The following is a 21,820-nucleotide window of genomic DNA, read 5'->3' as shown; positions in this document are numbered from 1 at the left end:
GTGAATTCTGTATGCAATTCAGCAAGTTTGCCATTTGGGGACGGCACAGAATTGCACAACCGTTTTTGCACATTTTGGACTTGCAATAAATACTTAAAGAACATAGTGAAATGCACATCCATTTGAAAATGCACTGAAGCTTTTATATTTTACTGCATCTAATCTGAAGCTATGAGTAACGTGTACAAAATATTCACGAGAAAAATATTTACTTGATGGACTATAGTGCAAATTAAAAATAAAGAGCCAGATTATAATTTAAAGAACCCGTACAATATAAAAACATATACAGAAGTTTTCGGCATTATCTGAAACAATTATGTTTGCCTCTTGCATAATCTCTTGTTTATGGAAGTGAATCTGGTACCTTAATGTGATGTTTAGCTTATGCAAATGAGATGGCACAGTTTCTAATACTTAGCTTTGACGATACCATGTTAAGTCAGGGAACATAACGTACTTTCCAGTTTTATGTAAACCTCACATTATGAGCACTGTTTTAACAGAGCTTTGTGGATCTATCCCAAAATATTTTTGTAGAGCAATGAGACTCCTGGATATATTTGAGCCTGATTATAAATGGAAAGGAAGGGTGTCTTTATGTTCACCTAAGTATAAGAGCCTTGAAGTTCCTTTTTATTTGTGGCAGAGTGTAAATCAGTAAGGTTTATTAATTATTCATTTTTCATAAACATATGTAATAAATAGATCTATTCATTAACCACAATTTTAAAATGCAATCCACTTGGGACTATGTTCATTATTGCATGTACAGTACATGCATCTTCAAAGGAATGTGTGGTAGGCAACTTTGGGGTTAAATTCCTTAACCGCCTATAGAGAAGAAGTTAAACTCTTCAACAAGAAATAACAGGGAGACCATCAGGGGATCCACCATCTGGGGATCAACCATCAGGAGGAGCCACCATCAGGGGGGACAACTATCCCAGGCTAAGGGGTGCCCAGGTAAAAGGAAGGTGTAATCCGGAGCTCCTAAAATAGTAAAGTAAAGAGTGATTAAAAGTGTCAATTAATACTGTAAGTGCAAAATAAATTGTGAACTCATTTAAACAAATGCTATCACGTGTGATTAAGTGTGGGAAAATCCCACATCAAACCAAATACAAATACCAAATCACCACCACAATGTTGTGCAAGTATATATGTGATAAAAAAAATGAAAAGCAGCTTAGATTTAACCCTCTATAGATCGTTCCAAGGTCTCTATCAGTCTGTTCTTTCTTCCAAGTGAGGGGAGCGCGGATGGCATATATGGAAAATAGAGATTAAACAAACATAGTGCGACCTGTATGGTAAGGTATCTTAATGTCAAAGTGTGATGATAATCCACTCACATATTCCTCTTTCAAAAATAAGGCAGGTTAGAGACAAGTTCTCTCTCTAACTGGAGCTATGGGGGGACAGATAGCAGGATATCAGGATTTTCAAAACCTCAATGGCGATCTTCCCAAGATGTCAGGTGCAAGGTAAAGGGCACTTTCTCTCTCTGAGATATAAAGGAAGGAAACCTGGAATGGAAACCTGGAATGTATATACTGTATATCTATAATTATCTATCAAGCTTGATTATGTTATAAAATAAACTCAGGCGTTTTGAACATGTGTCTCCTAGCAGTATCAAAGTGTCCTTATTTGGCTTGGCTATCACCAGATTGTGATTTGGGGGTAGAGTAGGTATTGTATCTGAATTGAGAGGGAATGAAGAAAGGATTTTCTGACATTACATTGACCAATTTTAAAGCAGAAAAAAAGCTACAGTATATAACCCTTTTGAGTAGCCTTCCATTAAATACACTACATGTGGACTGTTTAGTATATTTACTGTGATTATTGCTTAATTGTAAGTTCTGCTTATTTTTCAGAACACATTGCCCACACCTTACCAGCAGCGCATGAAGTGGTTGAACCTGTGAAAGTAGATGAGAGGGGAAAGTTTTTGTCATACACCTTATCCCATCGTTCTGAAAGTAACAGAAGGAAACGTGACCTCAGTCCGCAGATGGTGTATTATAGGATTCTCCACCAAACAAAGGACTTGATTTTTAACTTGACTGTTAACCAAGGATTCCTCTCAGATAACTACATTCTTGAAAGGCGTACTGGAAACCACAGTGGTGTAAAGATTGCCTCTCACCCAGGAATCTCCTGCCATCTCATTGGTACAGTGCTACAGCCAGATGCAGGCATTGGATCTGCTGCTATAAGTACTTGCAATGGACTGGTAAGAATGGCTAATTTAATTACTGTTTTCTTTAGTTACTGTGGCAAAGTATGGTCATGACTGATAGAAGGAAGATGAAGTTAGTTATATTGTATCTTGCTTAATGAAACGTTTTTTCACGTTCGACTTTAAGAATTGAAAGCTCCTTTAGCCCTGTCCCTCATTACATTTCTGTTGCAGCTGCAGTTCTGTTATTCAACTTATTTAGATGAACAGATGTTACTTTTTTTTACTTCACTGAAATTAATCTCAGTTTGAATGACCAGATGTTGTCTATTGACACTAACTTTACCAATGTTACCAGCTGTTGCATAGATTTTATACAATGCTGGGTATTGCCTGTTTATCATTGTTAGGGTTGCATTGATGGGTATAAACTTTATATTCATAAGTAGAAAGTATTAGTACAGACAATAATGTTGTGGATTTTTCTACTGTTTTTCTCTGGGGTATTTAAACCAATGCTGATTTACTTTGATAACTTATCTGAATATCATATTGCACACTGCTTTCTACAATGCTAACAAAACAACATTTAATTTGTATACTATCAGGAAACACTCTTGCCCAGGGCATAGATAGATATCCCGGGACCCATGACTAAAGTTACATTCGCCGCCCCCGTGTGTCAGCTGTCTTGCAAGGCCCCCCCCCCATTTCACACCTGACGAGCCCCGAGTGACTGCCGGGGGGCCAGGCCACCAGACAAAGCAGTTGCCGGCGGGCCCCGGTTCTCCCCACCTACAGGCCTCTTCCTCTATCTCTGTCCCACGCCGAACTCTCTGACTTCAGCGCGCACCTGCCCGCCAACGCATGGCGCCACGCACCGGAAGCTGGGCCAAGCTCACTTCTAGCACACCGACGTCGGCCCGGCAACTGCTTTGTCCGGCCACCGGGCCCCCTGCCACCACCAGGCCCGGGACACCAGTACCGGCTTCCCCCCCCCCCGCTCTCGGCGGCCCTGCTCTTGTCTATTATATTTGCATTGTGTAATTCTCCACTGTTGTATACCCCAAAGAAATACTTCAGAATACAGCTCAGCCATCAGGACAAACAACTTACAAACCCCTTGTATAACTTTATCAGCCACATACTGTGTCACTAAGACAATGTGGCTGATAAAGTTATACAAGGGGTTTGTAAGTTTTTTGTCCTGATGGCGGCATCTTGGATTGGCTTTGTATCATGTATCCCAGGGGACTGTGGTCACAGATGGAGCGCATTAATCCCACATCACCAGAGACCATTATACACCACCAATGAAGAGCTAACTGACTATTTAAGAGCAAGTGTAGGATAGGGTGCCAGATTCCTGCCGAAGCTAGTTCTCTAGCGAAACACGTCGAATCGAGGCAGATACCAAGACACGTGGAGGAGAGACGTTGAGCTGTTCATTGCTTCTTGCGGCCGCAATTAGGAGCACCTGTGGCAGAGCGTCTCCATTCCAAACCTAATCGCGAGTCCTGGAGAGGAAGGGGCGGTGAGATCATCATATGCCTGTACCTCTGATTCCTTATTGCCTGATAACTTCTTGTACTTTGTAAGTGAGCACTTGTGAAGTGTTTTTTAATTCATTAAATTGTTGCACAATTCGCGCTATGGTGTGTTCTTGTCCTCTGCTGTAGTGCACCCTATCCATCCCATCCTGGTCCCCAGACGCCCCTCTACGTGGGACTACTGTTCGTGTACACTTTATGTGTGAAATGCCTTTACTCACTGACTGCTTGTGAGTATAAAAGGAATATTGAGGTGGGATCCCCTCAATTGACTAGTGCTACAGAGCATTAATTCCACTTGTAGAAATAAATTACTGCATCCGGATCACATGTAGTAATGATAAAATGCTGTGAGGAGCTGTGTGGATTAACCCCTAGATGGAACACGGCCTGGCAAGGATAAGAAGGGTTGTCTGGGGGAAGTCCTGGGACCCACCCGGACCCTTACATGAATCCAGCAACTATGTGAACCAGTGAACCTGGGGAAGGTCCCACTTAAATAATGAAAATAAAGTACTCACATAAGTCCGTTTTCATCCGGGTGTGTGTGCTCCTCGCTGTATGCAGAGACAGGACAAAGTCACCCTTACCAAGGAGGGAGGTGAATCAGTGGGTATGACTGCGCAGAAAAAGTTGCAAAGGCTGGACTGGGCTAAAAAATCTTTATTAAAGCATGGATTAAAAAACCTCTAAGAGGCGCAGGGGTCTGTTTCACCTCCTCGTGTGTTTTTTAATCCATGCTTGCTGATTCACCTCCCTCCTTGGTAAGGGTGACTTGGTCCTGCTTGTGAGTATAACCTTTGCAGAATTTCATAGGATTATCCTTTTTGTGCTATACAGTACTGTACTATTTTTGTGATCTCTCTTTTACATGTGCATGGTGTCCTGCTCCCTTGTCACCTCCACCCACACTTGTAGGGGTAGAGGAATACACAGGTATAAAGAGGTGTCAGTCTGTTCTGCTCACAATCTCTCAAATGCGGTACAGGAAGTGCATTAAATGTTGCCGTAATGTGTCATAACTAGGGTTGCAAGGTGGCTTCTCCAAAAATACAGGACACAATGGTTAAAGGTGTGACATGTCCGAGACACATACACACCTCTCTCCGCTCCATGCTGTTTCCTCGTCTTTTTGACCCCACCCCTAGGCTCTTGACACCTCCTCCTGATTGACTGCATTACCAAGCAGCAGCCAATCAGGATGGAGTAAGTTGCTCAGCCCCATAGCAACAGCCCTGCTCTCTCCCTGCTCAGGGAAATGCTGCGGCCCCCCAAGCCGGTCAGGTCACTATAGCTAAAGAGGTAATACTGGACACATACATGTTCAGTATTACCTTTAAATTTTTACTGGACAGAGTGTCCAAATACAGGACAGTCCGGTTCAATACTGGACACCTGGCAACCCTAGAACCAGAATCTTGATTTCAGCCATTGTTTCTGAAGTCCAAAAGTTGGATATATTTTAGTTCCCATTTTCTTCTCTTTTGTGCATTTGTAAATAACTTTTGTGAATGAATACTGTCATGTTTGACAGTGAGTGTCCTGCTTGGGAAAAGTGTTATATATTAATTTATAAAATGTTTCCAGGAAGTAATGCTTTGAGAGTTACCTCTCGTTTTCATGCATGTCCACAGGAGTTATTGTATTGGTGTCTGAAAACATGAATCTGTGGTGAATCATCGTGGTCTGAAGAGTCTTTTTGTTTTTCCTCACAATAATTTGTATTGGTGCATTTATTTATGCACAAAAATGGATACGGTATAACAGAAAAGGGACAAAAATATTCACTGTTCCCTCTGCCAGACACATACTGAATTGAAATACTTTATTTTACAATAAATAAAAAAACTCTATAAACTGCAGGAAGTGATTCCACTTGCTTCCCACAGCACACAAAGTGTTATTGGGCACCTTAGGAATGGTTTATGGTGTCAGACCCAACAGGATCAGAAGTTCAACCCACACAGTCTCTGTTATTCAGAACAACAGCTCTAGCAGTGTGAGCTAAACCAGATGATCGGTTGCAGTACAAACTGTCTACTAACAGCATACCTCCAAGGGATATCTAGTTTCTGATTGTATTTGAAACCTTGAAAGCACTTCAAGCAAAAAGTAATAATATGTACTGAGGGGCTATGAGTTACAGAGGCCATGTAAGGCTGCCAGATTCGAGGCGGATCCAAATATGTAAAAAAAAACGCTAATCTCTAGTTATTATGATTTGTTCTGGAAAAATATTTGTCAGTCTTTCATCCCAGAGAGCATGGGTTGTAGATCTATGAGTTATGTGAGAATTAGGTTATAAGTCACTGTATGACTAGAGGTATCTGTTCAGTTATCCTTTTTAATTTGTACTGGCTCATTCAAATTTTCAGTGTGTTTGGCTGGCAGAGTGACCTTATTCCATAAAGGCATTACACGGCGATTTCAGGTATTTGTCTCTTGTGCTGATGTTAGAGCAGATTCTGTGGTATCTGAGGATATCAATGAATATTACAGATGTGTTTGTGTGGCTGGGATGCAGCTGGTTTTATACAGGTGTTTATGTCAGTCTGTCGTACATCTGTAGATGGCTGTTTTAATGTACTATAACCATTTTTCTTATGGTGATTGTAGTGTTCAATACATTGACTGTATTGGTGAAATATTTCAAGGTCATTTTTATAGAGGGATGGAGGCCATTTAAGTCCTTGTGAAACTCATTTAAGTTTTATATCCAAGTTAATATCTATTAATGGCTTTTCTTGACACTGTCCTAAAAATTAATCACCTACAGTACTTAACCACATTGTTAAAAATATCATTGTTTGTCATCTCTGGAGTCCATTATAAACCCAAGATCAGAAACAAGGTGACATACTGTAAAATGCACTTTTATTTTTTAAAAGTAATGCTTGAGCATAATCACTACATTAGCAATTTCCAAATAGGCCCATCTGTGGGATGAATATAATGTGGGGGAAAAAAAAAAAGAAATACAAATAAGGCCACAAAAACTTAATGGCTATACCATTTTGAGCTAAACCGTGGCACATTGATCTGTGACATTATTACCTAGAGTTACCCCGCCCACTCCATCATTTTTATTTTCCTTTATCATTGGCGGTAATGGTTTCCGTAAATGGCCTTCCTCTTCGGACACTTATTTCCTCCAATCCTATACACCAGTTTGCTCAGTCTTTGACTGATACACTGATTGAGCCACCTGTGCTGAAGCAGGGATATCCTGAAAACCTAACCAGTTGGTGGCCCTCGAGGACTGGAGTTGGCCACCCATGCTATAAACACTATTCAGCATGTTGTGAAGCCGTGTTCCCCATTCTTTGGAAAATCTTAACCCTATTCACTTGCATGGAATTGATTTTATTCCAATAGAAAACATACTGTATTGCCATTTTACACAGTGGTGCCTGATTTTTACAATAATTTGCATTCAAGAATTAGCCGCCAAGAAGCCTGTGAAAAAATTGATGGTCTGTAAAACCAAACCAGCATTTATTCGAGCACTTTTGATTTTTTAAAAGAATGATATGTGAATACTTCCAATCAGGACGATTGCTTCCGAAACTGTGGGCTGACATGTAAATTATGCATTGAGGAGAATATTTTGTAATCATTGAATTTAAGTTTTTCTTGGAAAGCCCACAGCAATATAGATGGCGATGTCACTGTTGTGTACAGTACTTTGCAGGTATGTTTACAATTTGATCACTGTGAGACATTCTATTTAGTGTTATAAATGTATTGATTGTCTTTATTTTATTTATTTACGCCAAAAGTGTACTCAGCACTTCACAAAGAATACTGTATGGGGAATTATAATAATACAATAAGCGCAGCAAAATCAGACAATAGGAAAGGAAATTCCTGCCCCGAAGAGCTTACAATCTAAATTATATGATGGGAGACTTACATAGACAGAAGGTGAGGGAATAAGTGCAGTAGATGGCAGTGCTTGGCCACAATGGGTGGTAGGAGTGACTGTGGGTGTGGGACAATAACCATGAGTGCAGGCTATTGGGATGCTTGATTTGTGGGGCGAGTTTTAAGGTTAGTCAGTATTAAATCAGAAGGTTAACATCATTTACAGGGGAAGAGATGGCAGGGAGGCGTGGGTGAAATCAGGTGTGTATGTCTGGGTTCAGGCTTAGGGAAGATCCCCAGCAGCAGGAAGGAGCAATAGAGGGTGCGAATAGAGGATTTGTGTCAGTGTTTTTTTATTGAGGGGTAAAGAAGTTGTTGGGAGAGAGGTGTATAAATAATGGTGCAGTGGGGAGTAGGGAAGTTGGAAAGAACAGAGACGTTCACAAAGGAGTGAGGAAACAGAAAAACGAATAGGGTGTGGGGGGGGGGGGGGACATAGTGAGATGCAGGAGGAGAGACTTCCCAGCAAGTCAAGTTCACACAGTTGCAAAGTTGTTGAGATCCAGATCTTTCTCTACTCTTCACCTCCAATTTCAACTCTAAAATTAATTCTACAGACACTTTAAATGTGACACTTTCATGTTACACACAGCCATATGGCTTACAGCCAAGATAGACTATCTTAAATTCTCTGATCACATGTATTTGACTAACAATTAAGGGAGGGGTCTGCCTATTCAGCTCATACCAGATTGTTGTTAATTAGATTTAAGTTCTCTTTCAATTGATAGAAGAAATCAGCTCACAGAAACATACCTGTTTGAAGAAATGAATCAGAATGTTAGCCCAGCTATTCAGAACGCATCCATGATTAAAAATATAGAAAGAAAACATCCAGAGACGATAACTCCAAAATTAACTCTACAGACACTTTAAATGTTACAGAGCCATAAATAAAGTATGCAGTTTGATTGGACCCATAGGAAACAAATATCACTTTTTAGCTACAGTACACAATGCACGTATTATCCTGTGGCTCAGCTGTTATTGTACTTACTTGAAACCATCTCCACACATTAAATGGGTAACATTAACTTAGTGGAGAGTTGCAACATAAATGAGCAGATAGAAGAACGCTGATGTCTATATCATATAATCTCCCCAAGGAAACACATTTGCTGGACTATCAAGCTATTTCATAAAAACAGATTCAAGAAATGATTTTGTTTCGGTGTTTTATAATGTCTGGAGGGAATTTTGTACTTCACATTTTTCTTTAGATGGATCACTGCCTCTGTAATTTTGCTGTCAGGATCAGCTCTTATATTGCTAGAACAGATGCAATAAAAAGCATTACAAATATGTGGGAATGACAATGGAAAAAAAAAAACATATTAATTTTCTTAATGACAACATAAAATTAATGCCAAAGAAAACAGCTGGTGGTGTATGAAATGTCATGTTTGGTTTGTTTACCACATGTACAGTATGCAGGAGACAACTTTTCCACAACTTTTAATAGGTCAGTAAAGCCTACCTGCAAAAATTTAATTCTATGAGTATTTATCTGCCTCAGCATGCGGTCCACTCATACAGGCTATAGGTATTAATCAACCTGCTCCCAATTCTTTCCAAGAACTTTTAAAAATCACACAAACGTCAAACTGCTTGAAAAGTATAAAAACAAAAACTCAGACTGTATTATGCAGGTATTTGATACAATGAATATTGGAATGTTTTTGAGATGTACAAATACTGCAGTGGCCACTGGCGGAAGTGCATAAATTCACACCCATTCGTTATCCAAAAACCTTGCAGACAAATATTGGCCTTCGGTGCGAACATTAATAAAAATGTTTAGAAATGTTTTCAGGCTGAATTTTGATACATTCGTCCATCTCTAGAGCAGATGTTCTTATACAGTAAGTAGCTTTCACAGGGTGTATAAATGACAATATAGACATACTTTAGGACAGTAAGCCAATGAAAATACATTGTTCTTGCATGTACTGTATAATGATAATGGTTGTATTGTTTAATATTATAGTCTCATTTATAATATTGCACAAAAACATTGATTGTAATATACTGTATAACAAACTAAACAGAATAGTCTTGGGGAATTGATATGTGCCTGTTTGTCAGGTCACATTGTGTAGATTACGGAAGATAAACCATTATCAATACTATGAATGTTGAATACAAATCAATGCAAAAGGTTGAAAGCTTTCAGAAAGTTCAGCATGTGTTTAAATCATTTGTGGTGCTCAGCCAATAGATAGAGTGATTACAGACAGGGCTCTACGGACTTGGATATCTAAGGTCCTTCAATTATGTGCCAGTTTTTGCTTATTTTTTAACAGCGACCTTTGTTGTCTAAAGCAGCTTCCATAACAGAATTTAAAAAAGTAATTTGCCAAGTAGAAAATCAGCTACAGTCAATAATAGGGATCAGTTCAGTGAAGTGTTCAGTCAGATACACTGACACATTTTAATTATTCTGTTAAAAATTGTTATGAAATAGACCTAAACCAAATAACAAATATTCCTCTGCATAAGCTATAATCAGGGATGCTCAACTCCAGTCCTCACGACCCCCGAAACAGGTCAGGTTTTAAGGATATCCCAGCTTCAGCACTGGGGGCTCTATCAGTGGCTCTGTTGAGGACTGCATAACCTATAATCAGTAGAGGACTGAGCCACGGATTGAGCCACCAGTGCTAAAACAGGGATATCCTGAAAGCCTGACCTGTTGGGGGGTCTCGAGGACTGAAGTTGAGCACCCCTGAGCTATAGAACCTCTCTTAAAGGAAGCTAAGTAACAATATCAGCCTCTCTAAGGCTGAGATTATACTCACCGTGTGCGTGATGGAGCGCATGCACGTGGCGCACGTCTGTCACTGGCGAGAATATGAAATGTGCTTCAGGTAATGTTCAGGCGATAGAGAGGCGTGGTGGAGGCGTGGCCATGACATCACGTGAGTTCGCACTCATTGGCTGAACCGCTTCACGTGACGCGGACATCACGTGGCTGTTGCTTGGAAAGAAAAATTGATTTGTCTGTACTAAAGCGGTCGCGCCTCATCATGCTCGACGATGTGGTTTGCGACGCGCGTACACACACACCATCGCGGCCCATATAATCGCTGCCTTAGGCATCGTCCAGAGTGGGAGCACGCTCGCTGGCTCTCGAGCACCGTGATTTCAGCTGCTCATGTTCCCCGGCGATTTCTGGCCAGCTACTTGCGTGCCTGGCATGGACAACCACAAACATCAGCAAACAGTAGTGAAATGGCAAATGCTCTCTGGCAGCCCTTGAACTGCTGCCTTGTGCATACCCATGGTGTGTCAAGGAGAGAGAGTCCCCTGGGTTGAATGAGGTGCAGCTGGTTTGGGAGTTGGGGTTCAACTCTGGGAGCACTCTGCATTAAACAAATTGTGGCCGGGAAGCCTGATGAATCCAAGCAGAGTATGAGTTAACCCTTTGCATGATGGTCTTCTGGTCATGTAAAGAAGAAGTGCACAAGGTTGGAGGGACACTCTAAGGACTACTGCAATTTGTAAGTCCATGATGTAGTAAGGAGAGAGAGTTATTAGGTGGAAATGCAGGGAGAGATATCAGAGAAACAAATCAGTGACATGGTTCTGGAGTGAGAGAGAAATATTTGGGTATTCTAATCATAAAGTTGATAATGGAAACCAAAAGAATAATTAGTCCACCAAGTGAGGTTATAAAAACGAATAATAAGAGATCAAAGTACAGAGACCTGTGGTAATCCCAAGAGAAAGTGGGAGTGGAAATGAGGGGGTACTGTACCAGCAAAGAAGACACTGAAGGAACAGTTAGACAGATAGTACACTGCCTATAAGAGAGCTGTGTTACGGAGACCAAGAGTTTGGAGAGTATGGAGGAGGATAAGCTACTGTGCACTGTACAGTGTCAAAGGTAGTGGACAAGTCTAGTAGGATAAGAAATGAGACATACCAAATGGATTTCGCTGTGAAAAAGCTAATTGGCTACTTTCTTTAGGACAGTCTCAGTGTACTGGTTACAGATGTAGTCAGACTTATCTTCCCCAGAAACCACCAAAATAAAGGTATAAAGCCATGGCTCCAAAAAAAGACAAGAGCCAGAGCTCTCTGCTGAGTGACCATTCTTCTGTATCAGACCCCCCACAGCATTAATCGTTGCTGCTATGATCCAGTGGCATTCCAAGGCAGTTGACTACATCGGTACAATGCAATTAAGATTGCAGTGTGTCGTGGAGTGAGAGCACACAGACAGACAATTTAGCATGCAGTTGTTTACAGGCCGTTTTAGCAGCAAGACAGGGAGACTGGATCAAGTGAAGACGTCTTCAGGACTGTGAGGGGAGAGGGGGAAAAAGAGTTGTGAAGTAATAGAGTCAAGTAGACAGAGTGTAGGAGTGAGGAGGAGAGAAGGTAGCACAGTTTTCGCTGGACAGTGGATTCCAGGATTGCTTTTGGAGCAGGGGAATGTTAATGTGGATAGGACCTGCCAAATACAGTAAGTTGTTGTGCTATTGCACCACTCACTTATTTATTACATTTGTCATGTTATTTATTTGGGGGAAACACACAAAAAGACACAACACTCACCATATGCAGACTAATATATCAGGTGCAAAGGGAAAACAGAAACAATAGAAAACACGGATAAGTGACCACAGAGGGTCACTCAAGTCCTTCTTAAACGCACTCATGATACAGATGGAATATAGTATACTTAAAGTAACCGGATAGTAACTGTTACCGCAAAATCCCTAAATGGGAACAGACCACCAAAAAGGTCCCATGGGACCACTAAACTGAAAAAAATAAACTTTTACTAACTGTAAAAGCCGACGATGGACTTGACAAATGATATACAGTGAAGTTAAAAGTCCCCAATGCGAGATAGAAAAATAGTGGAGAGGAACATTAGTGATAACCACATAGGGAACGTGGCATCAAGGGTACAGTGACTCCAGAAACTAGAACTAGAAAATTTGGCCGAGCAAAGGCCAAATCACAGGATATGTATCCACACTATGTAGCACAATGTAGGAGAAGATAAGCAAAATAAAATGCAATGTCACCATGCTGCACAGGCTTGCTGGTGTAAGGGACCCTTTAAGTCTTTAAGCACCCAAAAACCTGTTTCCTTTTGTTGTAATGCTAATCTCATTGCCCCAGTCTATGTCGGGATGATTAAAATCACCCATAATCCAAACATAACCTAGTTTTGATGCCTTCTCCATTTGCAAAAGTATTTTGCTTCCTCAATCTCACAGATAGTTGGTGGTTTATAGCATATCCCTACAAACATTTTCTTTGCACTTTTACCTCCACTGCTAATTTGTATAAACAAGGTCTCTACATTTACATCTTCCCTTATAATAGGTGTTAGATCCGGTTTAACATATATACATACTCCACCTCCTCTTCTATTTGCTTAATCCTAACGAAATGCCTATGATATCATACTGCTCCCTTGCAGCTATTAATTCAACCTCCCCCATTTTATCTGTCAGGCTTCTTGCATTAGCAAGCATGCATTTAAGGTTTTGTTCAGTCTGTACTATTATCTTATCTGCTCCTTCCTTTCTACACTAATTGAGTTTAGTATTTAGACGTTTTCTATTATTGATAGAAATGAATAATTTTCTATTACATTTCCCCCATAGCTCACATATTTATACCCTAGAAGTTTGGCAACAGTGTTGCTGATGCTGTAGTCATCTACCTGGGTTGAACTGTAGGAGTACATTTCTTCAGAACTACTTACTCCTCCAATATTCTACTAGCAGATACAGTAAGTAAGGTGCATTTCTGACACTCTCCTACTGTAGCAGCAGGATTATCCGTGTGTTGCTGACTATTTTAGAAGTTTAGGGGTCGAATGCACTTTGTGAACATGCATGTACAGATTTAACAAAATGCTGGGGAGAACAGAAAAACACACTGAATTATTAAAAAAGTGAACTATCAAGCTGTAAAAGCATTTCGCTTTCACTGTGATCAGCTAAATGGGAAAATAGTAGAAAGGAAAGTGCCTCTAGGCCTGAGTGAACCCGTTAACTAGACACCTGCACATTTTTTAAATATTTGAGACACCCCTGAGGACAGTTTCTTTTATGCAGAGAAATATACTGTAGTTCAAATGCATTGAGGGAATGAATATCATTTAAGGTCAGTTTAAATGCTAACCCTTTAGTTTTGGTGAATAAATATATCGTTTTACAACCATTAGCACTGATTATACAGTCTAATTGCCTGAATTATCCTGCATATACCATCTTCAGACTGGCTAGCTTGCCAAGTTATTTATCAGATGCAAATTCAATGAACATGTTCAAAAGGGCCCCATACAGTATAGAGTGAACAAAATAGCTGTTTGGGAAGTGGTGTGTGTGTGTGTGTGTGTTTGTGTGTGTGTGTGTAAATATTACTGTATGCTCATTTGCATGTCTTAGACATGTTTGTAGCCTTGCCTTTCACCATTATCACCCAGCTTACAGTGCTTCCACTGCAGCAATGGATTCTGGGAAGTGACATGCAAATGAGCATACAGTGCCACCTTTTGCTTCAAATTATATATAATATATATATATTATATATATATACATACACACACAACACAAACAAAGATTAGCGCTAATAGTGTATAAATGTGTATGTGTGATAGCCAGTGAAAAATAGAAAAAGTGATTTAAATAAATAAAGAAAAAAGAGAAACCACTCAGTGATATATTGTGATGATTAATGACAAACCAATCACAAAAAAATGATGAAGATAAAATGTCCAATTTCAGGAAACAGTCCATATGGAGTAGGCAAGCTTCTTATGTGATCTAGCCTGATCACAAATGACCTACACAACAAAAAAAGGAAAAGAAGCGTCAGCTCCATAGCATAAAACTGTTGGTAAAAAATATTTATTACAACACGGAGTAGTCACCAGGACCTATACTCACATAGTGGGTAAAAACACATTCGTTTGAGACAATCTGTGTGCACGCGTTGGTAGTAGAAGAACGGGTGCAATGCTGTCAGATATAAACCAAAGGAACCATGTTGCTAAAGTTATAAGGAAAACTCATCTGCTGTATAGTGGATTTCAAACGGTGAGCTTGTCTCCTCCAATTCAAGATGTCATTCAATAGGGTATTCTCCTCCATAGTACCACAGTTAGCACTAACTGGCGTCTCAGCCACAGTTCAAGCCGCAATAAATCCGGCAAAGCAAACAGTGCAGAGTAGAGCACTCATGTGTGTACTAGGCTTCCTGGATCTGTGTTCTAAGCTCCACCTCCAAACAGCGTCACTGTGTGCGTCATGACGTCCGACGCGTTTCATCACGATTGTGACTTTCTCAAAGGAAATGCCGTGTTAGTCCAGTTGCGGTAGTGCAGAATAAATTAGTTCTTCAGTATTAGGTGATACCTTTTTTATTTGGACTAACAATTTATGTCATAGGACAAGCTTTCAAGAGTTCTCATCGCTTCCTCAGATCAGCAATACTGGTTTACAAAGGAATTTATGGCTAAAACAGAGGTTTGGAAAGCAAAAAAAAACAGAGATTTAGATAAGGGTGGGTGAGAAAGGGATGTCTGTAGACATTGGAAGGGTAATAAAACGATGAAAAGTAACAGCATGGAGGGGAAAGGGGGCTGGGGGGGAATGGTGTGGAAAAGAACATTGGCAGAGAGGCAGGCAGGATAATTACAAATGATCAAGGATGATCAATAAAGAACCCCAGATTGTTGTACTGCTGCGGCCAAGTTTATTCGAGCATTTGCCCGTTCTTGGCCGCAGCAGTAGCCTGGCGCGCGCCCGAGGGTGACGGGCGCGCGCCGAAGCAGCGGAAGAGCGCCCTCCGATCGGGGCGCTCTCCCTACCGCTGCCGGGTCCGCCGGGTCCCCCGGAACCCCCTGCCGCCGTCCCGCGATCGCGGGACACCAGGGCTCCCTCGGGGAGCCCTGGACGCGCGTGCAGGGGGGCGCACGCTCCCGAAGACGCGTGACCGCGCGTCTATGACGCGCAGCACGCCGAGGGGCGGCCACTAGCAAGCCGGGAAATCTCCCGGCTTGCGGATCTGGCCGCAGTGTAATAAACTGTGTCGCCAGTGTATTATAATAGCTAATAAGTAGGTATATTTAAACAAATACTGAGTGTGCAGAAGATTAGCTCTAAGAAGTGTAAAATCCAAAAAATAAAAAAGTTTTATTAAGTAAATAACTCATCTAGGTGTGTAATTAGTGTTAAAATGTAATTAAAATATCTCTCAAATGAGATGCCGATTATTGTCCACATACTAAGTACCACAAAGGTAAGTGCTTTGAGTTCACAAACACCACAAATTCTAAAGTTATGTGTATAGATAGAATAAGGTAAGTGGTGTAGTGTCCTTAATGTGGAATTACATACTGTAGATATAGATTTAGTAATCAACCAAATCCTTTTGTGTGTCTCTCAGCTCATACATATATGTCCACACATGAGCTCCATGAGACGACACCACAGGAAGAGAGACTTTAGTCACAGTCAGCCATGTCAGTTTATGGCTGGCTAAACAACAGAAAAAACACACACCTGGTAACTGTTGTTAATACTTGTATATACAGTATATGTATCAAATGAGTCTAGACAGTGCTAGTACTCTTGATATTATCTCAACATTCCCTTGAAATAGTTAGGCGATTATACAATTTGTAACCCATATATTATATCCTTAGCTGTAGTTAACACCGCCATTGGTATAGAAGATGTGTGTATACACTAAAGACCATGCTCTCTTATCCTGCTACTAAGAGCGTGCTGCAATATCAGCCCTCACGTAGTCCATATGATAGTCCGGTGACCGCGTAGAGGTTTAAAGCAGGAAAAGATATATAGCATTTGATAATTAAGGTCTAGATGTTACAAACACATCATAATATGGTATTACATAAATATGGATTTAATAATCAACAAAATCCTATTGTGTCTCTCAGCTCTTAGTAGCAGGATAAGAGAGCATGGTCTTTAGTGTATACACACATCGTCTATACCAATGGCGGTATAATACAGGATATAATATATAGGTTACACATTGTATAATTGTTTTATTACAAAAAAGAACGCACTGGTGAGCTCTGCAACACAAAAAGGCCTGGACGTCCACGGAAGACAACAGTGGTGGTTGATCATAGAATCCTTTCCATGGTAAAGAAAAACCCCTTCAGAACATCCAGCCAAGTGAAGAACACTCTCTTGGAGGTAGGCATATCATTATCCAAGTCTACCATAAAGAGAAGACTTCACGAGAGCAAATACAGAGGGTTCACCACAAGGTGCAAACCATTCACAAGCCTCAAGAATAGAAAGGCCAGATTAGACTTTGCCAAACAATATCTAAGAAAACCAGCCCAGTTCTGGAACAGCATTCTTTGGACAGATGAAACTAAGATCAACCTGTACCAGAGTGATGGGAAGAAAAAAGTATGGAGAAGGCTGGGAACGGCTCATGATCCAAAGCATACCACATCATCTGTAAAACACGGTGGAGGCAGTGTGATGGCATGGGCATGCATGGCTTACAATGGCACTCGTTCACTAGTGTTTATTGATGATGTGACAGAAGACAGAAGCAGCAGGATGAATTCTGAAGTGTATAGGTGTAACAGGGGGACTTATCCCTGTTCAGAATATGCCGCTAATCCAGCATTGTGTTGGTTAATTGGATCCAGAAGTTAACCAACTTCACCTGGCTGATTACAGGTGTCAGAAAAAGCCTGCCTCTGAGACAGGAAGAGAGATTCTTCCTGAGCTCACACGTGATCTGAACCAGGAAACAGACAGAGCTGAGGTTCCTGAGTCTCACAGGTGAGACTGACCGAGGGAACACAGATGTCTGGAGCTTGCAAGATACAACCCAGCTGACAAATAAGACTTCTAAACCTGTATGCAGCAACCCAGAAAACAGATAAGACTTTCTTTTCCAATGACTGTTGTATATATATATATATACTGCATATGACTTGGACTGATGAATAGCTTGGGTAGCCACCCAGTTAAAGAGGACTGGAATATAAGGTTACATATATGCCAAAGTGGAGCAGGTTTTGTTTGGCTCACTATTTCTCATGTTTGCTGTGTTTAAAGCGACAGGCACAATAAAGCCTAATTTTAATTTCACCTTAAAACAGTCTCCATTGTGTACCTCTGCATATGTCCTCTTACAATAGGGATATATTGTCTGCTCAGATTCAGACAAATTCAGCACAGTTGATTGGACGGCGCTTCCCTTTACAGATGGGCAATGACCCAAAACATACTGCGAAAGCAACCCAGAAGTTTTTTTAAGACAAAGAAGTGGAATATTCTGCAATGGCCGAGTCAATCACCTGATCTCAACCCGATCGAGCATGCATTTCACTTGCTGAAGACGAAACATAAGGCAGAAAGACCCACGAACAAACAACAACTGAAGACAGCTGCAGTAAAGGCCTGGCAAAGCATCACAAAGGAGGAAACCCAGTGTTTGGTGATGTCCATGCGTTCCAGACTTCAAGCAGTCATTGCCTGCAAAGGATTCTCGACAAAGTATTAAAAATGAGCATTTTATTTATGATTGTGTTAATTTGTCCAATTACATTTGAGCCCCTGAAATAAGGGAACTGTGTATGAAAATGGTTGCAATTCCTAAACGTTTCATACGATATTTTTGTTCAACCCCTTGAATTAAAGCTGAAAGTCTGCACTTCTATTGCATCTCAGTTGTTTCATTTCAAATCCATTGATGTGGCGTACAGAGCCAAAATGATGAAAATTGTGTCAGTGTCCAATTATTTCCGGACCTAACTGTATGTCTGATGTAACGTTGCAGTGCAACGTTGTCACAAAATGAATGAGCGGTCCCTGTGTTTGGGTAGACAAATAAATGATAGTTGTACTATAAACAGTATGTTCCTGGCATCCATTATTATACAACCTTGCTACGTTATCACCCAGCCACCTGAATTCAAGCACCCTGAGTCAAGTTAAACCATGCGGAGTAGCCACATACATTTCACACCAATGCAATCATCCCTAGGAAGCTAGGCAGGGAGTGTTACAGTGGACTGATTGTCACACAAACTATGTACTACAGAATATATTCATTTTCCATTGCAAGGGGCATACTGTAGTTTTTGTTTTAATCTTTGATAAATGTGATTAATAGTTATCTGCAATTTGAAATCTGGTTTCTAATTTATTTTATTGTGCTGTTTGATTTTGGTTTATGACATGGCTACATATTTAAAATGGGGGTTCAGATTTCTTCTAAATAACTTTGCATAATGCCTAAGGAAAAATTATAATGTCAAATGTATGAGTCCATAAAGGATTAAATATTGCCTATTTACTTTATTAGTGCTGTTCTTTAACTAAGATAAAACAGTATAATCCATATTATAGGCTTCAATTATTGATCTGATGGGATTTATGGCCATATGACCTGTAAATTACATTTAAATAGGCATCCTTGTTTGGTATTTGGGAGGATGACTATGAAATGTGCAATTGTAGCTGGAATCTGAGCCATGTTATCTTCTCAGAAAGCCTTTAAAGCGAAGTTAAACGTTCTGTTTAATAAAGTTCACTTACTGTGATCTCCTGGTATGCAACAGCCTCAAATTACCCCAAGATTTCAGCCATAAACCTGCTACAGGCAGCAGTATATTTTCAGTTCAAGTTAAGAATTAGAAATAAAAATGTTTACCTGAGTGAATGATCGTGCCGTCCAACAGTAAATTGCCAAAGCAATAATTACACATCAAGACACTTTCATGTTGGACTGTAAATCGCAGCTTTTGGGATTACACATTTCAAAGATTAGTATCTGTTCTTAATTACATTTAGATTATTTGCTTTCTAATTGCTATTCACCTACAGCCTTTTACAATCCTTTGCTTGTGCCTTAGCTCCAGCCTTACCCATGGCTCCAAGGCAAGCTCCTTACTGCTCCTCCTCTTTGCTTTGTTGCTGCTATGTTACTCTGACTTCCCAGTACAGCTGTACTGTACATGCTGTGGCTCATCCTTGCATTTTGCTTTGTACATCAGCTTTACATGCAATATAGAAGTTTAGGAGAAAAAAAAACATGTAGTAAAGACTAGTTTTCTGATCTCGGAGATTAAAACACACTTTTTTTTCTCAATTGTTGGATGTACTGTAGTCATTGGAAAGCACATTACAAAAAAAAATCTAATTTACATGGCATGTGATACAAACATTTTTAATAGTGGCATATGGTGAAAGAGGAGAAGTGTGATAATAACAGAATGTAAGCAGAACACAGATCTAAGTATTAGATGTAAAAGCTAGAGCTAATTTTGTAGGGGAACTCACAAGAACTTTTCTTGGAGATCAATTCACTAGTGATAAGTAATTTATTAGAAATAGGGCTTAGTCCCTACTGGGAAATGGTAACTGCTCTGTCTGGCTGTATTTCATTATTTAAAGATGGATTACCGACTGTAGTTTAGCTACAAATAATTTTTTCCTTGCTTAGATTCCCAGAATGTTTTATCACCCACCAAAATACCACTTGTAAAAGGAAGCTTGGAGATTATCATAATCATAAAAATGGATAAAATCAGGGCAAAACACAGGAACACAGGAACACAGTAATACCAATAAAACTACCTTAAATTACCATACAATTTGATTGAATGAGCTGTAAGGTGTTTGTATATATATATATATATATATATATATATATATATATATATATATATATATATATATATATATATATATGGACTTGGACTTGTTGTCATTGTTTTTGTCATGTGTGTGTAATATATATATATATATATATATATATATATATTACACACACGTGACAAAAACAATGATAAAGTAGCGCTAAACCTAATGTGCTTTACGTGTTAGTAGGAATAGACATGTGTATAATACAAAATGACAATATATATTGTGTAGTGTAGAAAGTGAAATAGAGTGATATATGGTGTAAAAACACAGCGTTCAATGTATCAATATATAAATGTTCAACAATATAAAACAATAGAGTGTCCAAACCAGTCCCAGTATTAGAATAGTGATGAGAAGTCCAAGTCCAGAGAACAATCCCTTATGTAGCAGGCTGTAGCTTCAGGTGATCTAACCTGATCACATGGATACCTACAAAGAATAAATAAAAAGAAGCGCCAGCTCCATAGCATAATACTGTATGCAAATGTATTTAGAAAGCGAGAGTAGTCACCAGGACATGCACTCACACAGTCGGTTAAAAAACATTAATTTGAGGGAAAACTGTAAGCAGACGTCACCAGCTGGAGAACGGGTCTGTCAGAAATTCCCAGGCGATGAATGCCAGTTTTGCCAAAGCGTCAATGTGTGCTTATTTGGGGTAGCAGACGTCCACAGCAGGGCTCCTCAATCCCCCCCGATGCCAGCAATGATATCCGCACATGTGGATACATAACTAAATTAAGAATAAATATATATGCATAAACCAAAAAGAAGAGGGGGAAAAATGTAATAAAAAAGGGGAAAAAAAAATAAAAAAGAGAGACATACACCAATGCAAAAAAAATAACAATAAATCAAAGCCAGACCACATAAAAGAATGGACACTATACAATAATACTTGTATCCAAACTTTCATTGAGACCTCCTGAAACCAAGCTTTTAAGCTTGAAGAGCCGGGTCTTCTGACGAGAAAGCACCTTTATTTTATCTCCTGCTAAAATGAGAGGAGATACAGTATATGCTCAAGACCCATAACCTTAAGACCAACTGTGCTTTTACTGTGGCAATGGTCGAAAAGTTTGGATAAATAATGGTTAGTAGTTCCATGTAATATATTCCTCCTATGCTCATATATATATATATACCATAATACTGAGTTAAGTTATGGTGAGTAAAAAAAGTGACAAAAACCCTCCACAGGAAAGCAAATATGCAAATACAACTGTATGCTCATCTGCATGTCTTAGGCAGGTCTGCAACCCCGCCTTTCCCCATTATCACCCAGCATACAGCACTTCCACTGCAGCAAGGGATTCTGGGAAATGACATGCAAATTAGCACACAGTGTCACTTTTTGCCTCAATAACCATTTTTAACATGGTTCCCTATAGGCTTAAGCTTGCTGCATGGTCACAGCTTTGAGCACAGCCAGGGTTAAGGTGCATACCCAGAAAACCACCCACAGACAGCTGTTTCGA

General features: G+C 39.9%; 1 protein-coding gene across 1 annotated transcript in view; it reads left to right on the top strand.

The window, feature by feature from the left end:
* ADAMTS12 (ADAM metallopeptidase with thrombospondin type 1 motif 12) overlaps nt 1–21,820 on the top strand; it is a 609,209-nt gene that overhangs the window by 13,771 nt on the left and 573,618 nt on the right. The window contains exon 2 of the mRNA XM_075587768.1: nt 1,884–2,242. Coding sequence (XP_075443883.1) covers nt 1,884–2,242 — 359 coding nt within the window. The remainder of the gene's footprint in view (nt 1–1,883; nt 2,243–21,820) is intronic.

This window comes from Ascaphus truei, chromosome 1 (assembly GCF_040206685.1).
Source record: "Ascaphus truei isolate aAscTru1 chromosome 1, aAscTru1.hap1, whole genome shotgun sequence".
NCBI lineage: Eukaryota > Metazoa > Chordata > Amphibia > Anura > Ascaphidae > Ascaphus > Ascaphus truei.
This window is presented reverse-complemented; position numbering and strand designations above follow the sequence as displayed.